A 21259-nucleotide genomic window follows, 5' to 3' on the forward strand; every position below is an offset into this window, starting at 1 on the left:
TCCACCAAAAGACACACTTAATTAAGACAGGTGGTCGCAGATACCTCAGGTGAGACAAGAGCTAGAACCTAAGAAAGATATAGCCAGCACCAAATGAAGGACACAGATAAGGACACAGTTCACTGGTTTATTCAGATTTGACATGCCAATTATGCCCTATGGCCCCGGGGTGGGGGGGAATCGTGCAAGAATCTCTCTCATCAAGTCCCAGCCTTCCCTAAGGAGGAAGCAGATCAAATATACAACAGAGGGGATTTTCCCTTGTAATACAGACCCAGATATAAATAGGGCAGCACCATTAAGATCCTGATTTACCAGACATCTTGGTCCCCAAACCATCTGGCATGGCAAGGTGCATTTGGGGAGATAGGAGGGGGCCAGTATTCAGAGCTGCGCTGAGGCAGCAAAAGGAGCACACAGCTCTGCCCAGGGAAGTCCCACTTTCCTCTGTAATCTGACTTGAGTTCCTTCACTCTGAACCCACCTGAAAATAGGAATGAGTGAAGGGGTCCCAGCCTGGGATCAGGAGACATCCAGTGCTTAACTATTGGGAAGGGTAGCACCAAAGGGTGTCGGGGCACTGACTAAGGAGGGGAAGGCAGGCGTGGAGGGCATTCATCAGCTCTGAGTTAGAAGTTCATTGCATGGGGGACCAGGGGTGGGGAGTTGAGTGTTGAGTAGGCGTGGAGGGGAGGAAGAGCCAGATGAGTTATTCCCGCAGGGGTTTGGTGGGGGGAGGCTGGACTCTTGGGCCAACGGAGTCCAACTCCCCAGTCCCTGGACTGAAGAAGAAATATTGTTTGACCGTGACGAGCAGACTCTCCCCTGGCTCCACAATCACACGAGATGATAAATATGGTGGCTTCAAAGCCTCAGCACCAAATGTGCCCCGTCTGGGGCTCCCTCATTGTCCCTCCCACCCCAGAGACTCTCAGCTTTTAAAGCATACAGGGCCCAGTTCAAATCCAAACTTCTGGTTCGTCTGGCCAAAGTCAGTGGCTGCCACGTCCCACAGGGGCAGAAACCCCACTCGGGAAGAGCTGAACTCCAAGAGGGTCTTCGTCTGTCCCTTCCGGAGCTGAGCATGGGAAGACACAGATGGTGAGTTAGGGGGAGGGCAGCCTCCCCTCCCCGCTCTGCTCAGCCCCTGGCCCTCTCCCTTACCCGGCAGCCATCGTAGGGGACAGTGATGGTGGCTGCTGCTGTCTGGTTGAAGGACAGCTCCTCCCCATTAGCTCCAAGGAAGCGAAGGGAGCGGCCATAGTTGCCCCCAGCTTCATCCAGCCAGGCGGCTGAGTTCTGGCAGGAGTAGGTGAAGCTCTGGTGAGCGGTGGCACTCAGCAACTTCAGGAAGGTCAGCTGTACCACATTCACGGGGGACCCATCAGCGTCCACGTAGGAGAACTGGGGGTGGGACAAAGCGGGAGGTGAGGGTGCCCATTCACCCAGCCATCCCACCAGCCATGGTTCTCTTGTGAGCCCTTAGGCATGTGTGGCTACTGAACACTTAAAATGTGGCCGATGGGACTGAGAAACGTTTTTAAAATTTTGTTTGATTTTAACTTTTTATTTATTTAATTTAAATTTTTCACTTTAAATCATAACTCATAATTTAGCCCCCATCCAGTTATCAGAAAACTTAGGTTTGGAACAAAGTGAGTTTGTGAATCTACTCTTCCAACTGCAGGTTTTATGAAATCTAAGTACGTATCAAGTATTGCCAATGAAATTTAGCATCCAGATTACGATGTCCTATAAATGCAAAATTTATACCAGACTCTGAAAAAAGTAAAATGCCTTCATAATCTGTATACTGATATGCCAATATTTTGGATATGTTGGGTTAAATAAAACATATTATTAACATATCACTGACTTGAGATAACACACTTGGTAACACATCCTTTTGGCTTCCTTCCCTTCTTTGTCTCATTTCTACATCCCTCGACTGATGTTTTCTGGAATCACCTCCCAGATAAACTACTTGCAATTGGATCTTTGTCTCAGGGTCTGTTTGGGGGGAATCCAAACCATGATATTCCCTAATATTATATTATAGTTTTATTTGTTTCTTTGGTCTATTTATTTCCTTGGTTATATTCCCAGTAGAATATCAACTTCATGAAGTCAGGGACTGTGTTTAATTTGCTGTTATATTCCCAGTGCTTAGCATATACTTATATGTTACATAAATGAGTCCCAAAATCCAAGATTCCCTGCCCCTTAAACCTGCTCTTCGTTTCACTTACATATCAGAATCTCACCAGACACCAGTCCCCCAGGCCAGCAACCTGACTATCATCCCCGTCTCCCCCCTCCCTTTTATCTCATCAATTATTAGGTCCTATTGATTTGCCCTCTTTGATATTGTTCCGAGTCATGCTCTCCTCTCCATCCCCATAGCACCAGCTCCAGCCTGAACATCCTCACTCTCATAGATCAACACATTTGTCTCTTCCTTATCTCCCAGCCTCCAGTCTCACCACCATCACCCCGGCCCCAGAGGCATTTTTCTAACACAGAGATTTGGTCTGAATCCCTCTCTCACTTAAACACAATCCGTGGCCCCCTACTGCCTACGTCTTTCTGGGGAGATGGGCCTAGCTCTCACCAACCTCCCCAGCCTCTGCTCCAACTACAATCTCCCTCTAAAGGAGAGCAAGTGGCTTTTTCTTCTTTAAATTCACCAGATCATCTCTTACCTCTGGGCTTTTGCACACGCTGTTCCTTCTGCCTGAAACACTTTTCCTTGTCCTCCCAAACATGCTAACCCATCTCATTCTTTAGGCCTCAGCTGAGGTATGACTTCTAGCAGGAAACCTTCAGGTCCTTCTAGCGCTGCCTTTGGATTTCCACCAGGCCCTGTGATTCCCCCATCACACATCAATGCTGCCCCAGTTACTCCCCCTTCCTTAACCTGCAATCACCAGGAAGGCAGAGGCAAGTCTGTCCTGTTCCCCTCATCCCTCAGAGCCCCTCTCCCAACTCCCCATAACTTATGCTTCCCGTAACTTTTCATACTACCTGCCACCTCAGCCTTTGGTAACTCACCTTCTTCCCTCGACGGAATGTGCTATACCAGCTTCCTGGCGTTTCCTTGGACCAGGAGGCCAGTTTCACCTGGGGGAAGGAGGAAGGGTCAGTAGCAAGTGGCCTGGATGCCCACCACGTCCTCCGCATTTACCTCCCCAGACTGTAAATATCTGGGGCTCTCTGGCTGTTGTCTGGCTAAGGGAGTGGACTTGGCCAGTGCACAGAGCAGGCCCAAGGGGAGGGTGCCCGGCCCTCTGAAGCAGCCCTCAACAGATGACTGACAAGAGTTACGTAAATGCCCCAGCTCCCTCTCTGCCAGGTTGGACAACTTCCAGCTGTCTCGCAGAAGTCCTCAGTGGAACCGAGCCTTGGGTGCCCAATGGTGACATTTTAACACTGGCTGCCTCTGCTGAACCTTCTCATATCTCCCTCCCCCTCCTGGTGCCTCCTGGGATCACCTAAATAAATGACTTGACCTCAAATCCTTGTCTGTGGGTCTGTGTCTGGGGAACCCAAACCTAGAACGTTCCTCACTCCCCTCCCCAGCTTCGCTCTGAGTAGGAGAAAGGGGAGCTGGTGAGAGATGAGGTCTCAGATATCAACAACTGTTGTTCAGAGCTCAAGTTCTGCACTCCAGCCCCCATATATGGGGGGCTCTGAGCACCCAGTAAACCAGGGCTCTGATCAATCAAAATAACAATGCATAAGAAGAACATTATTGTTCACTTTTGCAGGCCCTGTGCTGGCTGTGTATTTTATCTGCCCTAGAGGTATTAGCACATAGTCAGTATCTACTCAGCATTCCCTGACTTGTGCATTGGTACCACACCTGCACAACCACCCTAAGGGGTAGATACTTGCTTGAACCCCACTTTACAGATGAAAACATTGATGTGACAGACCCGGATTCCAACCCAGGTGGTCCAGAGCTGGTAGTGCTCGCTCACTGTCCTCCACTGCTAAGCCTGGTTCTTGGCGATAGGCTGTTAGGCTCAGAGCTCCCTGATGGAGAACTCCAGGATTTCTGGGGGAACCAGGTGATCTCACCTCCCAGCCCAAAGCCTGGAGGGCAGTGAGCCCACAGAGCCTATAAGATAGCAGGTCAGGAGGCAGGGTAGCCAGGTACTTAAGGGCTGGGACGCTGGATCCAGACCTTGATGGGTACTCTCTTCACCTCTGTGCCTCAATTTCCCTATCTGGGGGTTGATGACAGGACTGCCACACTGCGTGATAAGGGCTCAGTAAGTTAATGCATCTAAGTGCTTAAAACAGGCCTGGCTCACGTAAGCACTACTTAAAGGTTCGCCACCATTCCTAATTTCTTTACTTGCTTTTCTTCTCTGTCTTCCTCCTAAAAGGCAAGCTCCACAAAAGCAGAGATTTTTTTTTTTTAATTCCCTGTTGTAACTCCAGCACTTGGCATACAGTAGGTGCTCGATAAATGTTGGAAAGATAAGGTCTTCAACAAAGTCTGGTACTCGTTGTTGGGGGCAGGGGAGGCGAGGACAGCCCTCCCTGGGAGGGGGAGAGGATGGGATGGCGTCCAAAGCCTCCTTCCTCCTCCTCCCAACCCCCTCCCCCCCCCCCCCCCCCCCCGGGGCACTCACAGTCTCAGACTTCTTGTCAGGGTAGAGGCAGGTCTCTCCTCCCGCCGTAAAATTGCAGAAAACCTTGAGCGCGTCCCGCGCGCAGCCCTGGTTGGGGTCAATCCAGTATTCCCCTGCCGCAGACCAGGAGCGGGTGGGTGAGCCGGGGCGGGACCGACGGCTCCCAGCCCGCCCAGCGAGGGGTGGGACCTCACCATCCGGCAGGTACGGGTGGTTGCGGTGTAGCTCGCTGCACACGAGGCCCGGGCGCTGGGCGGTGCCGGGAGGGCGCCGCAGCTGCTCCAGCTCGAAGCTCAGAGATGTGAGAGAGGCCAGTACCTCCTCCAGACCGCCCTCCGGGGCCTCCAGCGCCTCCGGGCCCGGGACCCAGCGCCGGCGTCGGCGCAGCCAAGGCAGCTCCGCCCGGGGTCCCTGAGCAGAGGGGGAGATGGAGAACAGAGACCAGGCTCAGAGAGACAGGCAGAGGTGAGAGAGAGACACGGGAGGCAGAAGATAGGGGTGGGGTTGATGAGAAAGGTGCGGGAGAGATACAAACAGGAACAGGGACAGAGATGGGGGAGACAGACAGAGAGACACACAGGAAGGAGAGGGGCAGGAAAACTCAGAGATGGGGAGAGATAGAAGTAGAAATATCACAAAAGAGAGAGAGAACCACAAGTTCAGGCAGAGAAAGCGCGGGGGGGGGGGGGGGCAGGCACCAGCAAGCAGGAAAAGAGAGAACAGATAAAATCGTGCAACAAATATTTGAGGCAGGGAAAAGCCAGGAGCGATGGAAGAGGTGGAGAGACAGTCAGGAAGGAAGAGATGGGGTAGGGGAGACAGGGTGCAAACAAAACCCGGTCAGTGCCCCCACAGCTGTCCTTCTAACCCCCACCCCAACACACACACACAGCCCAGACTCCCCTTTGGCTTTCAAGGCACCTCTCTCCGCACTTGCATCCCCTGACACAGGTGGCCGTGGGCCCCACCTGGTTCTGGACACTGGGGGACCGAGTGGGGACAGTCCAACCCAGTCCCTGGGGAACTTACCGGGGGACCTGGTGGGCCTGGGGGGCCAGTGTCTCCACGGGGCCCGAGGGATCCCTGTAGGGAGAAGTCACTTGGGGGTGAACTCTATCTATGGAAGACCCCTTCCTGCCAACACACATATACATGCACACACACACACAGAGCCCTGGGGAAGGCACATGCAATTTTCAGCACCAAGCATAAAAACACATTTTCTTTCCATGTTTTAACATCTCTGAAATCATCATCTTAACATCTTTGGCAAGTGGTAGTTTACTTGGCAGAATTGTTTTCTTTCAGAGCAGTTTATAAAATAATGGTGCATCCTACAATTGATGGCATCTTAGATTTGATGAAATACAGTGGTAGGTGTTCAATAAATATCTGTTGAATACATGATTGAGTGACTAAATAAACCAATGAATGCAAAGGCATTGAAGGTTCTGGTGTAGTGGAAGGGTGTGGGGGCTGTAATGTGGGAGCCCAAGGGAGCAGGGAATACTCACTGGGGACCCCTTTGAGCCTTTTTCTCCCAGAGGGCCCTGTGGGGTAGAGACAAAGAGGTTTGGAGTCCTGGCTGGCCCGCCACGGTGACCCCCACCCCCACCGCACAGACCCCTCATACTCACTGCTACACCTGGGGGTCCAGGGTGGCCCAGAGAGCCAATGGGACCGCGGGGACCCTGGAGAAAGGACATCAGGTATCATTGGTGGGGTTCAACCCTATGGTCCCCTCAAGACCCCAAACTCCAGACATAGCCTCGAATCCGCAAGTCCCCAGATAGAGCCCCCGTTTTTCCCCAGACCCAACCCCTATCATTCCAGACCCAGGTTTCCCTAACCCCCCCCCCCAGTCTCCAAACAAGCCCCATCTCTACCTCCCCACCCACCCTCTCCTTTGAACACATTCTTCCCACTTGGAGCAGGACACACACTCACGGGTTCTCCCATGGGGCCAGGAGGGCCCTGTACGCCGGGCAACCCCCGATCCCCTTTCTCACCGGCTTCCCCAGAGGGGCCAATAAGGCCAATTAATCCAATGTGGCCCTGGAGGACAAAAGAGGCAGGTGGGGGAAGAAAGGGGTGCTGGGAGGTTTTTCTTCTAGAGCCTTGGGGTAATGAGTTTGGGAGCAGAGGACACCCCACTCTCCCAGCCCTCTGGCCAGGGAGGAGATAGGGGTAAATGTGGGAGGGAATTAAAGGATGGAGGGATCCTTACCTTTTCCCCCTTGAGGCCAGCGTCTCCCTTCAGCCCCGGGAGGCCAGAGGGCCCCTGGAAGGAGAGGGCGGGTCAGTCAGTGAGTGTAAACATGAAATCTCAAGGTTCACGTGGGTGATTGGGGGTGGTCAGATGGGAAATTACCCAGATTTCAAAGGGGAATTACCAGACATGTGATTGTGGGGATGGTCAGGAGAGAGGAGGGATGACAAGAGATAATGAAGGGGTTGGCTGGAGGAGGGCCAATCTGAACAGTCAGTGGTCAAGATCAGTATGAGTGATCAGTGTAGACCATCAAGATCGATGGTCAGTTTGGCCTGTCAAGATTGAGGGTCACTGGTTAATGTAGACCATCAAGATGGAGGGTCAGTGTGGGTGGTCAGTATAGACCAAGATGGAGGATCAGTGTGGGTGGTCAGTATAGACCAAGATGGAGGGTCAGTGTGGGTGGTCAGTATAGACCAAGATGGAGGGTCAGTGTAGGACCAATAAGATGAATGATCAGAATAGACGGTTAGTATACATGGTCAGGGTGGACCACCAGACAGTCCGTGAAGGGTCAGCCTGACCATCAGAACCCATGGTCACTAGATGGCTACTGGGTGCCCAGTGTGGTTCTTAGTGCCAGGACCTCACGGACAAAGAAGTCTCTTACCAAGGGGCCAGGAGGGCCCATCTGTCCAGGAGATCCAAGGAGGCCTGGTTCACCCTGGGATGAAACAGAACATGGAGGGACTGCACCCTGCCAGAGCCCAGTGTGGATGCCCCTACCATCCACCAGGCTCAGCCCCTCCCAACCGTGATGAGAAATTATAAGGTAGAAACGCACGTGGAGGGCCTGACCCCACCCCCAGCCCGCCCCATCCCTGTTCCCGCCCCACTCACCACCGGGCCGGGGATCCCTCGAAGACCCTCGGGCCCAACACGCCCTGGGGGCCCTCGAGCCCCCACTGGGCCTGTTCTCCCTGGGGACCCATCAGGGCCTGGCTCCCCCTAAAAAGGACAGGGGCAAGGGAGGGGACAGAGAAAGTCAGGAGGTACCTGCCTCCTGACCCCCAGCCAAGAGCTATCAGGTAGGGGGAGGGAATTGGGGCACCTGTGGTGGTCACAGGCCCCCTCCCCATTCTGATGACCCAACTGTTGGCTGAGGGGTCAGGGCAGGGGGCACTCACCTTGGCACCTTTCTCCCCTTCTCTGCCTTCTCGTCCCACGTGTCCAGAAGGACCCTGAGAAGGTAGTAGAGACAGTCAGAGGGGCTTGTGGGGGTGAGTGGGGGGTCTGTAGGGGTAAGGGGGGACCTGTGGGGGTGAAGTGGGGCCTACAGGGATGAGTGGGGATGAATGCGGGCCTGTGAAGGTGGGTACGGGTCTGTGGGGGGGGGACCTGTGGGGGTAAGTGGGGGCCTGTGGGGGTGGGTGGGGGCCTGTGGGGGTGGGTGGGGGCCTGTGGGGGTAAGTGGGGGCCTGTGGGGGTGGGTGGGGGCCTGTGGGGGTGGGTGGGGGCCTGTGGGGGTAAGTGGGGGCCTGTGGGGGTGGGTGGGGGCCTGTGGGGGTGAGTGCGGGCCTGTGGGGGTGAGTGGGACAAGGCTGGAGCCAGGACAGCCAGGAGGCAGGTCATCACTCACCCTCTTGCCAGGAGGCCCAGGAGGGCCAGGTTCCCCAGAAGCGCCAGGCGGACCCTGTGGAGTGATGGCAGCACCAGGATAGAATTAGCTAACATTGACTGAGCGTAACTGGTTCCGGATGCCTTTGACCCAAAGACAACCTTCCCAAAACATCAGCTCAGCACCAGCCATCTCCTGCCTCCTCCCTCAAGCTTCTCATGTTCCTGATGAGGCCCCCGAGAGGCAAAGCAGGCACACCTATGGGGGCCTTGAGTACGTCATTAACCCTTCTTCTGGCCCCCCAATCCTCCCACTCACCAGCCCCAACCCCCTCTCCCAGCACCACATCCTCTGCTCCCCACTCACCGGTCCCCCAACGTCACCAGGGTCTCCTTTCCCCCCTGGGTAACCATCCAGACCCTGCGGGTGGTGGACAGAGTTGGCAGGGGTCGTGGGGTCACATGAGAATTTGGGGGTGAGGCTTGGAGGACAATGAAAGTTATTTGCTCCAGGAATCTTGCCCAAGTCTATGGGGGGGTAGGGAGATGGGGACAAAATTAGGGAATATGCTGGGCTTGGTGGGGAAAGCAGGGTTTACACCCACCGAAACTCCAGGGTCTCCAGGGGGTCCTAGATCTCCGGGGAGCCCTGTGGGGCCCTGGAACACAGAATGACGAATAATCACATCTTGGAATTATTGAGCATTGACTAATTCATTTCGCAGACAAATGGTGCCCAGGCACAGTTCTGGTTGCTGAGGATACATGGTGAACAAAACACAAAATCTCCGCCCTGGTAGAGAGAACATTCTCGTGCTGAATGTGTGCAGGCGCTGAGCTAAGAACGTTCCACGCATCATCTCACTTCATCCTTCCAGCAGCCACCCAGCTCAGGACTCACAGATAAACTGACCCTCAGAGACGGACACAGCAAACGGGATGGTGAAGTCCCACAGACGCTGAAGTTGCCCACTGCCCTCCCACCCCACCCCAAGCCCTGCCGCTGTGGCAGAAAGGTCTCAACCTCCGCCTGACGGCAAATCCTACGTCAGCTCCAATCTTGACCTTGGCCTTCCCGACATTGTTAGTGATTCCATGTGGAAGCAAGTTTCACCCTCTACAATGACTAATTGATTCATTCATTCATTCACTCAATCATTCATTAGCTCTGTTCTGGGTTGTTCATAGACTCAGCATACTGGAGGACAGGACCCCTGGCTGGAAGTTGGGGAGCAGGTTTGAGCAGACATGAGTGTCCGCCCTCATCTCTGCCTCCACCTCCCCCAGGACTCACCACGTTCCCTTTGGCTCCATCTTCTCCAGGAGGGCCCTTCTTGCCTGGGGGCCCAGCAGCCCCAGATTGGCCTGTGTCCCCCTTTTCACCAATTTCTCCCTTGGGCCCCTTTGCAGAAACAGAGGTCAGAAGTCAGAAGCGCCTGGACTCTCCAGGGGTCAAGGTTAGCATACCTGGACTTAGGGATGGTGGGAGGAGTCTGGGACTTTCCTGGGGTCAGGGGTCAGAGTAGCCTCGCCTGCCCAATGATCAGAAGTCAAAGGAATTTAGGAACTATAGGAGTCAGAGGTCAGGGTGGTCCAGTTGCCTAGAGGCCATGAGCAAGGCTGGTCTAGTCCATGTGGCACCCTTGAGTAAATTAGAAAAAGGCCCCCCTGTGGGCAGCTCATCCCCAGGCCAGGGCTAGTGTTGGCTCTGAGCCGCCATCGACCCCCTCGGTCCCACACTCTTGTGCAGTGTACTACATGGAGAATACGCATCAGCCCTGCCACCTTCCAAGGCTCTGTCATCAAGATAACCCGGGAAGCCCGTAGGTTCTGGGCAGTGGGTGACCTAGGACTGCACAGGGGTCAAGGTGGTCTGAGGTAGCCAGGGGCCAGGGGTTCCCTGGGATGGGTGCAGGGGCACAGGACACAGTCACTCACAGGGATGCCTGGGGTTCCTGGGGGTCCTGTGTCTCCAGCTTCCCCCGGCTCACCCTGCAGGAGGCAAAGTGAGAGTACGAAGAGGTCCCATTCTGGCAGACAGACAGAGGCTCCCCAGCACAGCCCCCCACAACCAGGACTTGTTGTACCTCCCCCACCCTGTGCAGTTCCCTGCCCTCCCTCTCTCACCTTCTCGCCGACAGCACCTGGCTGACCAACTCCTCCAGGCAGCCCCGGAAGGCCCTGGAGAGACAGCGAGGGGTGCAGGTGAGACTGTGGGATCCCAACCTCCCCTTCTTGAGAAATATATGTCCCCATTTCTGAGGCATCCTGGGTGCCCTTCCCAGAGTCCTCACCTCTGATCCACTAGGGCCATGGGGACCCCGAGGACCCGGAGCTCCATGGGGACCCTGTGGAACAGTCAGAATAGCATCCAGTGACCCCATGGTCCTCCAAAAGTCTCCAGCAACCACAAACACCACCCTTGACGCTGGTGACCCACATGATCCTTAAAATAACGCGTCCCTGTGACCCCCCCCATTGATCCAACAGCCACCCCCACCTTGCCACACCCTTTCCCCTCCCACTTTGCCCCCCATTGTCCATACCATGGACCCCACATCTCCAACTTCTCCCTTTTCTCCAGGAGGGCCTGGCAGTCCCTGTGGAACAAAGAAGCAAGATTGGGGCACAGGGTTGGGGGAACCAGAAGCCATACCCCAAACTCAAACACCTACCTGCAGCCCAGGGGGGCCAATCACCCCCACGAAGCCTCTCACTCCATCATCTCCTTTCTGTCCAAAGAGGCCTGGGGGCCCTCGGCGCCCCTGAGCCCCGTCTGCTCCCTGGGAGAAGGAGAGGGCAGGGCGCAGTTAGGGTCCAGGTCAATGGTTGGAACTAGGCTCAGGGTTGGGTTTGGAGTTGGGGGTGCAGGGTAAGGGTCAGAGTTTGGGAATTAAGTCAAGGGTTGATGGGCATTGGGTGACGAATCACGTCCGGCTTGAGGTCAAGTTCATGAGCAGGGTTTAGATGGGACTGAAAGGGAATTTAGGGTTGGGTTTGAGGTTAGGGTCAAGGTCAGATTGAGAGTTTGAGCTTAGGTTTGGAGTCAGCGCTGGAGGGCGGGTCAGCGTTGGGGTAAAGTGTAGGACTGGGTCAGTGTTCAGTTATGTGGGATTTGAAGATAAAATCTGCGTTGGAATTGACGTTAAGGTCACAGGCAGGGTTGAGATTAGGGCTGAGGGGGTTCAGGGTTGGGGTGGAGGTGGCGATTGAGTCAGATTCTGGGGTGAGGTTATAGTGGGTATCAGCAAGGAGTGGATCAGGGTTGGAATTGAGTCCAGGTGTAGGACACTGTCCCTTCCCATGGGGGACTCAGGGGACAGTCACAAAGCTGGGAGCACCTACCGGGGAGCCTGGGTGTCCCACGGGACCCCGTATCCCTGTTGGTCCAGGTGGGCCCTGAGGAAGAAACAGAGTTGGAAAACCCCTCAAGTTCAAGATTGGGGGGTGCATGGCACTAGATATGTCAATCACTGCCCTGTGCCCCCATCAGGAAGCGACAGCTGCACACACTTCCCAACCCTGTCTTCCTCGTCACCAACTGCTGGGATCAGACACACACATCTGTCCTAAGCTGGGCCCATCAGGACTTCCCCCCAGAAAGCCCCCCAGCACCCAGGGACCGAGCTGGCTTGCTGATGCTATGAGCTGTGGCTGAAGCCCCGAAGGGAAGCTGTGGACACGATGCTTCAGAGCCATGCAGAGTCAAAGCCAGAGAGAACGATGTGCCACCAAGGAGAGGGAGAGGAGAGAGTAAGCGCCTCAGTGGCCTCCCCGGTCTCCTGGGGCCCCAGCGACTCTGTCTGTTGGCCCCTTCATTCCAGGCAGCTTGAATGGCTTCTGTTACTGGCAGGTGTCAAGATGGGCTCAGGAAGGTAAGGCGTTCCACGGCCTCTCCCACCCATGCCTCTCCCCTCCCTGACGACCACCCCTCACGGGGGGCCCCCACTCACCGCATCCCCCTTGTCACCCTTGCTTCCCTTGTGACCAGGAGCCCCTACATCTCCCTGCAAAAGAAATTACATGAGAAAAGAGCCGGGCTCCCCGCGACCCCCCACTTTCCCCAGCCCTTCTCTCTCCAGGAACTCTCACCTTGTCCCCTTCCTCGCCAGAAGGCCCAACGGCCCCAGGGGGCCCTGGAAGCCCCAGGGGTCCTGGGATCCCATCTTTGCCAGTGGGGCCAGCGGGGCCACGTTCGCCCTGATGGGGGGAGTGGAAGGCGAAATATCAGGGGCCAGGGCAGGAGTGGGGTCCTGGTATGTGGAGGGCTGGGTCCTCAGGATGCCTGAGGAATGGGGTGGGCACAGCACTTACCGGGGACCCCTTCTCTCCTGCAGGGCCAACAGGGCCTTGGCCTCCACTTTGGCCAGGAAGCCCAATGCCTCCTGCTGGGCCCACAGGACCGCGCTCCCCAGGGGAGCCCTGAAAACAGGGGTGAGGGGTCAGGAAAAATAGCAATAGTAGTAGTTCTCATATCTGGAGGATTTTCAAGCCTCAAGTCACTGAGTTTAGGTGACTGATTACCAGGACGTATCCAATCTGTTCCCCACACAGCAGACAGAGAGAGCTGTGAACACCTGAGCCAGGGCATGTGCCGCCTCTGCCCACCGCCCTCCGGGGGCTCCCTCCTCACTGAGATACAAAGAGGTCTCCTGGAGCCTACCAGGCCCTACGTGGCTTGCTCCCAACCTGTCCCTGCCCTCACCTCCTCCCACTCTCACCCTTGCTCACTGCCCTCCAGCCACACGGCCTCCTCACTATTTCCTCTAACATACCAGGCATGGTCCAGCCTCAGGGCCTTTGCACATGCAGTTCCCTCTGCCTGGAATGCTGTTCCCACAGGCATCCACACGGCTTCTCCCTCCCCTCCTCAGGTGTCAGCTCCAATGTCACCTTCTCAGGAGGCCTTCCCTGACCAGCCTACTTCAACTGCTCTGCCCCCGCTCCCCACTTTCTGTGCCACTTGTTTCAGGGCATCTATCACCACTGATTCCTTGTCTCCTCGACTAGAACGTAACCTCCAGGAGAAAGGTTTTTTGTATGTCGATGTCTGGCACACAGGTAAGCATGTGTCAGATGGATCATTTCATCGAGATGTATAAAAACCTATGAGATGGGCTAGGTTATGTATGAGGCAACTGAGGCTCACAGAGTGACGTGACGGCCTGGCCAGTGAGTGGCAGAGCTGGATGTGACCCAGGCCTGTTTGACTCCCAAAATAGTGGACTTAACCATGACGATGCCCAGTTTCCCTTCACCCTGCCTCCCACCCAGCAAATGGGGTTGCACTTACATTGGCCCCGACGGGGCCCGGGGGTCCCTTGTCACCCTTCAAACCAGTAGGTCCCTGAAGGAGGAGATGGTTCAGAGTCAAGAGAGCCCCAGGAGTGTCCCCAGGTGCTGTATTCACTCTAGAGGGCTCACAGTTCTCACGCCCTTCTGGGCACTGAGGTTCGGGGTCAGTCTCCTCCATGCCCTTCCAGCTGTCATTTCTTTACTTTCACAGTTGTCCCCACCCAGGATACCACCACCATGTCCCTGCCCTGAGCTCCCCATTTCCTTCTACTTCACAGCCTGGCCAGACACACATAGGAGGGGTTCCAAAGGATACTCACAGGGTCCCCGGGGGCTCCTTGCGGGCCAGGGAAGCCCCTGGGTCCAGGTGGCCCTTCCTTACCAAGGGGTCCCAGTGGCCCCAGCTCCCCCTGCAGGAGTGCAGAGGAGGAAGGTCAGGCTCCAGAGAAGCAGTGTCTCCCCCAATCTGTGAGTCTGGGCCCCCTCCCACATGGGGCTGATTCTGAGCCTTCAGGCAGCATGGGGCCACTGAGGAACCTTCAGGGCCATTCCACCGAGATCCCCCATGGGGCAGAGTCTCACCTTGGCCCCCTCTCTGCCCTCCAGACCTGGAAGACCTTGTTCACCAGGAGGTCCAGGGGGGCCGGGGGGCCCCCTTTCCCCCAGAGGTCCTGCTTCTCCTATCTTTCCCTGCAGAGGAAGAAGACTCATCTTGAACAGAGCTGGTCTGGGGTGGGAGGTCTGAGATCCACTTCCCCCTCTAATATCTCCCCAACTAGTGAAAAACTGGAGGGACTTGTGGGGTCCACTCTGACCTGAGGACCCACGACACCAACTGGTCCAGGTGGGCCTGTCTGACCTTGAAAGCCCTGGGGAGAAAATTTAAAAGGGAGCATCATATGGGGGGAAGAAATGGAGAGCTTAATGGGGTCAGAGGTCAAGTGGTCACTCACCAATTCTCCTCTCTGTCCCGGGTGCCCAGATCGTCCCTCTTTCCCCTGGGGGCCCTGGGAGACAAGATGGGAGAGAGTTGAAGAACAAATAAGGAACCTCTCCACGCCCCAGCTCCCCTCCCGCCTGCCCCCCAATCAGGGTGAGCTCTCTTACAGGGGGACCTTTTGGACCAGAGAATCCAGGGGGGCCTTGCAGGCCTGGGAGGCCCTGAAATGGAACAGAAATCATTACTCATCCCTCCTACCTGGCACCCCTGAACCCCACACAATGACAACAAGAACTCACACACATTGAGCACCTTCTGTATGCTAGGCACAGGGCAACACACTACACACACTGTGAGTCGTTTCATTCACCATTGCAGCCCTTGGGATGGAGACTGTGGTTATTCCAGTCTTATAGATGGGGAAACAGGCCCAGAGAGGTTAAGTGACTTGCCCAAGAACACACAGCAGGTAAGTAGTTGAGGTAGGACTTGAACTCATGGCTCTCTAACTTCAGAGCCTGTGCTCTTTCCACTGCATTATGTCTCCCTACCTTCTGGGTTTGACTCCTGCCCAGAAACACATGCGCGCGCGCACACACACACACACACTTACACACTCTCTCTCTCTCTCTCACCTTTTCTCCAGGGATCCCAGGGGCCCCATCTTGGCCCACATCACCCTAGAACAGAGTGAATGAGATTCAGGCCACAGAACAAACTTAACTGGGAGGGCCTGGGGGGGACTTGGTGAGCCTGTGGCTGAAGGCGTGCCTTGGAAAGGGGTCTGATCACCCACCCACCCATACCTTGGGGCCTGGTTGCCCTGTGGCACCTGGTTGCCCCCTCTCTCCACGGGAGCCCTGAATAGGAAAAAAGCAAATATTAGAAGTGAGAGGGTGAGGGAGCCCAGGATTTGAGATCAAGATCTGTGGGTTCCCGCCCTCCGTGAGTCCCCCTCGCGCCCCACCAGGGACACCAACATAACCCACTCATGACCTCCCCACCATCTCTCCTCTCGCAGCCCCTCCTTCCAGCCCTGCATCCCAAGGCCCAGCGGGGTGGGGAGAGCTCTCTCTTTTCTTACTGGTGGTCCCCGCTCTCCTTCCAGACCTGGCTGCCCTGCCTTCCCCTGGAAAATAAATCGAGTGAGGGGAGAAACAGAAGAGAGTTATGGTGCAAACACATGCCACAAACACTCACGCACCCAGTCACACACCTAGAAAGACATCTGCCACCGTTTATTCACAGCCTTTTATACACACTCACATGCACACACACACAACCACACAAAGGTCACACACAACCGGTGACACGTGTGACTGCACCATAGGGCGCACGCATACGAGTGTATTCTCCCATGTGGACACGTCGTTATCACAGCTGCATGCTGTGCGCCCACGTGTGCCTGCCATTGTGCCAGGCACTAGGCGATCGCGGAGCTTGCCATGCAGCATGTCCCTTGCACATGTGTGCACTCAGTGTGAACACATACACGCACAGGTTCATGTGAGGACACAGTCCTGATAAATACAACACTTCCCTACATGCAGGTGTGTAACACAGTGCCCATTACACAGCGACAATACACCCGCAGCAAGGTAATGCGTACATGTACACACACTCAGTGTGCACAGAAACGCACTCCTGCGTGTGTCCCATACCCTTCCACACACGTCCATGCCCCTCACAGTCATTATGTCCACAGTCACACCATGTACATGCAGGCGCACGCCCCGTTCACTCAGTCCCAGCTCACAGGCTACAGCACCCAGACCCCATCTAATCTGCACCAAGAGGCACATGGGACACACACACGCACACATATGCACGGCACATGTGCCATCATGACAGCTGGAGTCACCTACATGTGCGCTGCATTGCACATGGGAAGATATATGCACACAGGTCCTTCCAGGAATAGACACAGACACCCAGAGGCCACCCACCGTCGTGCACAGCCACACATGCTGTTCCCCCAGGGAAACCCTTCCCTCTCCGTCCCCCTCAAGTCACGACTCACCCGTTTCCCTTTCTCTCCTAGTGGTCCCTGGGGACCAGTAAGGCCGATAGATCCCTGAGCAGAGAGAATGAGAGAGAAGAGGGGGTGAGGCATGGGTGGTGGGCAAGGCTGGCCCCTCACCCCATTTGACTACCCCATTCTTTCAGACCTTGCCAGACCACCGATTCCAGAAGCTTCTTTGGTCCCTCCAGCCCCAGCGTCCTCCAGGGCAGCGCTCTGCCCTCCTCTCCTCCCACCCTCCCCTTATTCACTCCACTCCAGCCACACTGGCCTCCTCAATGCTATTCAGGGGACACCAATACCCTCCTGCCCCCAAGGCCTTTGCACTGGCTGCTCTCTCTGCCAAAAATGCTCTTTTCTCGGGTCCCCACAGAGCCAGCGACTCCTCGTCATGTAGATCTTATTCAGATGTCACCGGCTGGCTTTCTGTCCCCATCCTGACCACCAAGTCATACTGCATCTAGCCCATCGTCCTACTTTGTTTTGCCACAATATTTGTATTCACCTGCTTACTTATTCAACGTCTGTTTTCCCCACCAGGGACATAGCGCTCTGGTCTTATTCCCCCCTGCCTGGCACATAGTAGGTGCTTCCTCAGTGTTTGCTGACTGGCTTACTCTCATCCCGCCTGTCCCGCCCATCTGGGAGGCAGCCTTTCTCCACCAACACAGGCTCTGAAGTCCCCTCCCACCCCTCACTGTGTTTTCAATCTCATCCACCATTGCACTAGCCGTGTGGCCCTGAACAAATGGCTGAACCCTTCCGAGCATCAGTCTCCTAGTTTGTATCTTGGGGACACCAACCCTCCCGAGGTTTTGGTGAGGCTTAAATAGGATAATGTGCACAAAGTGTCGCACATGGTGCTTGGTACATAGTAAGTGTTCAAGAAATATTAGCTGTCATTGTTATTGATGATGATTACTATCTGCTACAGACTGAATGTGTCCCCCCTCCAAATTCACATGCTGAAGCCCTAACCCCCAGTGTGATGGTATTTGGAGGTGAGGCCTTTGGGAGATAAGTAAATCATGAGAGTGGAGCCCTCACGAATGAGATCATTGCCCTTAAAAAGAGGAGACTAGATCTCTCCCTCTCCCTCTCCCTCTCCCTCTCCCTCTCCCTCTCCCTCTCCCTCTCCCTCTCCCTCTCCCTCTCCCTCTCCCTCTCAGTCTCTCTCCATCTCTCTCTCTCTCTCTCTCTCTCTGTCTCTGTCTCTCTGTCTCTCTCTCTGTCTCTCTCTCTCTGTCTCTCTTTCTCTGTCTCTCTCTCTCTGTCTCTCTCTCTCTCTGTCTCTCTCTCTCTCTCTCTCGCTCCACCTTGTGAAAACACAGAGAGAAGACAGTCATCTACAAACCAGGAAAAGAGCCCTCACCAGAACCCAACCATGCTGCCATTGTTATGTCAGACATTCACCATCCAGAACTGTGAGAAATAAATGTTCGTTGTTTCAGCTACCCGATCTAAGGCATTTATGTTATTGCTGCTGAAACTGACTAAGACACTGACCTAACATATCTTGCGTCCTCTAATGTATTGCTCGATGTCCAAGACACACTGACTGGCCTTGGCTAGGTGGCCTTGCTCTAACTTCCAGAAACTTCTCCCACAGGCTGAGTTCTATTCTTGGGATGGTGCCCTGAGTTTATTCCCAAACCTATTTATTGCTGTCAGTTGTCCTTGCTCATGGAGTCATGTGACTTAATGAAAGTTTACAAAAACTGATGAAATGTAGGAAGAAAAAGAAAAATGTCCGTCAAATCTGAGTTAAATGGGGAAGACACAATATAAAGGAAACTTACTAAAAAAATTTTTTCTGTCAAATTAGGTATTGGCAAGATCACTGCGCCAGATTGAGAGGGCAAAAGTGTGGGACTCTGCAGGGATTCTACACTAAGATTTATTTGCAAGCGTCTTTGTTTCTGCCCACTTTATATAAACAAAAACTATAAATCATCAGTGATGTAATGTGGGTGTAACTTTGGCAGAAAGACATGTCTAATCAGTAGCTGCATCCATCAGAACATTGGTAAACAAGGTACATTTTTATATAAGTACATTTTATTGTACGTTATAACAATTCAAGATATGTAAGATGTGTATTTTTATGATTCTCCCCCTTACTGACCTTGAACCAATTTCGATCACACCAAATCAGAAGGAGCCTACAGTTTTATCATCATAAAAAAAATCATTATTATAATCACATTTGATGATGAAATAGATATTACCGGTATTGCCATTGTGCAACCGAAAAAAAATGGGCTCAAGAGACTTGCCTGGGGTCACTTAGCAGGTAAGGGGTGGGTATTTGAGCCCAAGTTTGTCTGTTGCCAAAGCCTGTATCTCACGCTGTTTATCAATGATCCATGAGGTGATAGCTCACCTCCCCAGACCACAGCCCCGATCCCCGGATGTTCATCAGTCTCTGAACACTGCCTTTGCCCTAATCCAGCCCCCTAGCTTCTCACCTTAGGGCCCGGACGTCCTGGGTAACCTGGGAGACCTGGCATCCCAAGCTTGCCCTGCAGAAAGGTGATGGAACAAAAGTCAGAAGCTCAGAAATTGCAACCTGGAGGTCAGAGGGGAAAGGGCATTATGGCTGGGGCATTATGGCTGGGGCAGCAGGGTGAGATTCAGTCAAATATGGCTCCTGCCTGCTAGGGGCCTATCCTGGGCAGCGCATTCGATCATTCCAAACCTCAGTGTCCTTGTCTGTAAAATGGGGGTTAAATGCCTGTTGCATGTGGCGGTTATATAGATAAAAATCAGATAATGTGCATAGAGTTGCTCTGTAACACTGAGCTGGGGAGTTAAAGGAGATGATATGTAGGCTAGCAGCCTGCAGGAGTTGGACATAAAAGGGCAGAGAACAGAAGGCAAAGGGTGGGGGACCCCGTGACCATAGGATGAGAAGCTGCAGGGGGTGACCGAGAGCCATTCACCTTCTCTCCAGCTGAGCCGGGGGGCCCCTCCTCGCCAGCCAGCCCCCCCTGCCCTTTCAGCCCTTCAGGACCATCCTCTCCCCGGGCCCCTGGAGGTCCCGGGTGGCCCTGGAATAGAAAGGAGAGGCCCTGATATCAGTCCCTCTGTCACTCCCACTCCCTCCAGCCCCGTCTCATCCCCAGCTCCCCCCTCCCTGGCTTCCTCAGGCCCCCCACACCCACCAGACACCTTATCTTACCCGATCGCCTTTAAGCCCCCCATCACCCTTGAAGCCCGGGAAGCCGTCCTCTCCCTGAATGAAAGAGAACAGAGACCAAAGTTCAGGGTTCCATAGAAGACACAGGCAGAGCCCCATGATGAGGGCTCCCCCCGCTCCCTGCAAGGAATCCCCTCCCTTCCCTTCTCACCTTCTCGCCTTTCTCCCCCTGAAGGCCCCGGTTGCCAGAGGTACCCTGAAAATAAAAAAAGCTCTCAGTTTCCTCCCCTGATTAAGAAGCGCCCCAAACTCAGTTCCCTGTCTCAAAACAGCCAGGACAGTCCCCAGAGGATATTCAACTGGAGTGGGGCAGCCTCAGAGAAAATGATCTTTCCCCTAATGTGCAAGAAGCTGCCTCTCCCTGCTCCTTCTCACTGGCCGCCTCCCAAGGTCATCTGTGTGGGGATGTGCAAGGAAGGCCAAATTTCCAAGAAATTAATTCCCATCTCCCGGGACACTGTGTCCACAGTTCCTTCTGGCAGGAGAAAGATGATGAACGTTCCAGGCACCGGCCTTCCTCTAAAGGCAAAGGAATGTTCCCCATTGTGCTGGCCACAATGTGACTCTGTGTCTGGCAACAAGGCAAGTCTGTGCTTGGCTACAGGGAGATTGCTCAGTGCAAGCCCAGATGCTGCTCATACCAAACTCTGGGCCTGGGTCCCAAGGAAAGCTGTACTTGGCTACAGTGTAACTGAGCTCAGAAACTACAATGAAATTACACTAGGATACCATCTATGTGTTTTGACAATAGCATGACAATTCAATTGACCATAATGTAACTGACCTTGGCAATAATTAGTCTCTGGCTACAATGTAACTAGACTCAGCTCTATAAGTCTTCTATATGAAACTATGCTTGGCTACAATGGAACTGAGTTTAGTTACCTACAATATAGCCGCCTTCCAGGTTATAAGGTAACCGAGCTTGCCTACAATGCAAAAATGTGAAGAGCCAGGCTCTTGGCTACCACCAAACTGTTCTTAGACCACAGGTAATGTGTACTTGTACTTGGCTACAATGTAACTGGGCTCAGAGACCATGTAGCTGTGAATTCTGATGTCCCTTGGTCAACAGTGCACCTTTATTTAGCCACAGTGTGGCTCTCGGCTTGCCCCCACATGGCTGTTGTAGGTTGTTCGGCTCTGGGCTGGTGCTTTACAATAACCCTCTGCTTGAGTACAAAGTTCTGGCCTGGGCTTGGATGTGGCATATGTGCTCACAGTGAAATGGGTTCAGCCTCCAATGGGCTGAACTGTTTGCTGCAAGGCGGCGACTACACTGCAATGCTGTGCTCAGGCTGTTCAGGTCCAAGTAACACACATACGTCTATATATT

The 21259-nt window shown here is 54.2% G+C and overlaps 1 protein-coding gene across 5 annotated transcripts in view; it reads right to left on the minus strand.

The window, feature by feature from the left end:
* Positions 1 to 107: 107 nt before the first annotated feature.
* COL5A3 (collagen type V alpha 3 chain) overlaps positions 108 to 21259 on the minus strand; it is a 74621-nt gene continuing 53469 nt past the window's right edge. For all 5 annotated transcript variants that reach the window (XM_074338205.2, XM_088792483.1, XM_074338206.2 and 2 more), the window contains 40 exons: positions 20075 to 20119; positions 19906 to 19959; positions 19667 to 19774; positions 19193 to 19246; positions 16725 to 16778; positions 15789 to 15833; positions 15511 to 15564; positions 15340 to 15384; positions 14872 to 14925; positions 14718 to 14771; positions 14580 to 14633; positions 14347 to 14454; positions 14085 to 14174; positions 13763 to 13816; positions 12784 to 12891; positions 12562 to 12669; positions 12423 to 12476; positions 11815 to 11868; positions 11145 to 11252; positions 11016 to 11069; positions 10764 to 10817; positions 10597 to 10650; positions 10408 to 10461; positions 9764 to 9871; positions 9075 to 9128; positions 8837 to 8890; positions 8492 to 8545; positions 8040 to 8093; positions 7753 to 7860; positions 7523 to 7576; positions 6868 to 6921; positions 6588 to 6695; positions 6278 to 6331; positions 6155 to 6190; positions 5670 to 5723; positions 4835 to 5051; positions 4641 to 4753; positions 3052 to 3120; positions 1165 to 1404; positions 108 to 1078 (listed from right to left, as the gene is read on the minus strand). In XM_074338205.2, coding sequence (XP_074194306.2) covers positions 932 to 1078; positions 1165 to 1404; positions 3052 to 3120; positions 4641 to 4753; positions 4835 to 5051; positions 5670 to 5723; positions 6155 to 6190; positions 6278 to 6331; positions 6588 to 6695; positions 6868 to 6921; positions 7523 to 7576; positions 7753 to 7860; positions 8040 to 8093; positions 8492 to 8545; positions 8837 to 8890; positions 9075 to 9128; positions 9764 to 9871; positions 10408 to 10461; positions 10597 to 10650; positions 10764 to 10817; positions 11016 to 11069; positions 11145 to 11252; positions 11815 to 11868; positions 12423 to 12476; positions 12562 to 12669; positions 12784 to 12891; positions 13763 to 13816; positions 14085 to 14174; positions 14347 to 14454; positions 14580 to 14633; positions 14718 to 14771; positions 14872 to 14925; positions 15340 to 15384; positions 15511 to 15564; positions 15789 to 15833; positions 16725 to 16778; positions 19193 to 19246; positions 19667 to 19774; positions 19906 to 19959; positions 20075 to 20119 — 3099 coding nt within the window. In that variant the 3' untranslated portion in view covers positions 108 to 931. The remainder of the gene's footprint in view (positions 1079 to 1164; positions 1405 to 3051; positions 3121 to 4640; positions 4754 to 4834; positions 5052 to 5669; positions 5724 to 6154; positions 6191 to 6277; positions 6332 to 6587; positions 6696 to 6867; positions 6922 to 7522; positions 7577 to 7752; positions 7861 to 8039; positions 8094 to 8491; positions 8546 to 8836; positions 8891 to 9074; positions 9129 to 9763; positions 9872 to 10407; positions 10462 to 10596; positions 10651 to 10763; positions 10818 to 11015; positions 11070 to 11144; positions 11253 to 11814; positions 11869 to 12422; positions 12477 to 12561; positions 12670 to 12783; positions 12892 to 13762; positions 13817 to 14084; positions 14175 to 14346; positions 14455 to 14579; positions 14634 to 14717; positions 14772 to 14871; positions 14926 to 15339; positions 15385 to 15510; positions 15565 to 15788; positions 15834 to 16724; positions 16779 to 19192; positions 19247 to 19666; positions 19775 to 19905; positions 19960 to 20074; positions 20120 to 21259) is intronic.

The sequence above is a fragment of the Rhinolophus sinicus genome, chromosome 15 (assembly GCF_057876585.1).
Source record: "Rhinolophus sinicus isolate RSI-liver-muscle chromosome 15, RSI-T2T, whole genome shotgun sequence".
Classification (NCBI taxonomy): domain Eukaryota; kingdom Metazoa; phylum Chordata; class Mammalia; order Chiroptera; family Rhinolophidae; genus Rhinolophus; species Rhinolophus sinicus.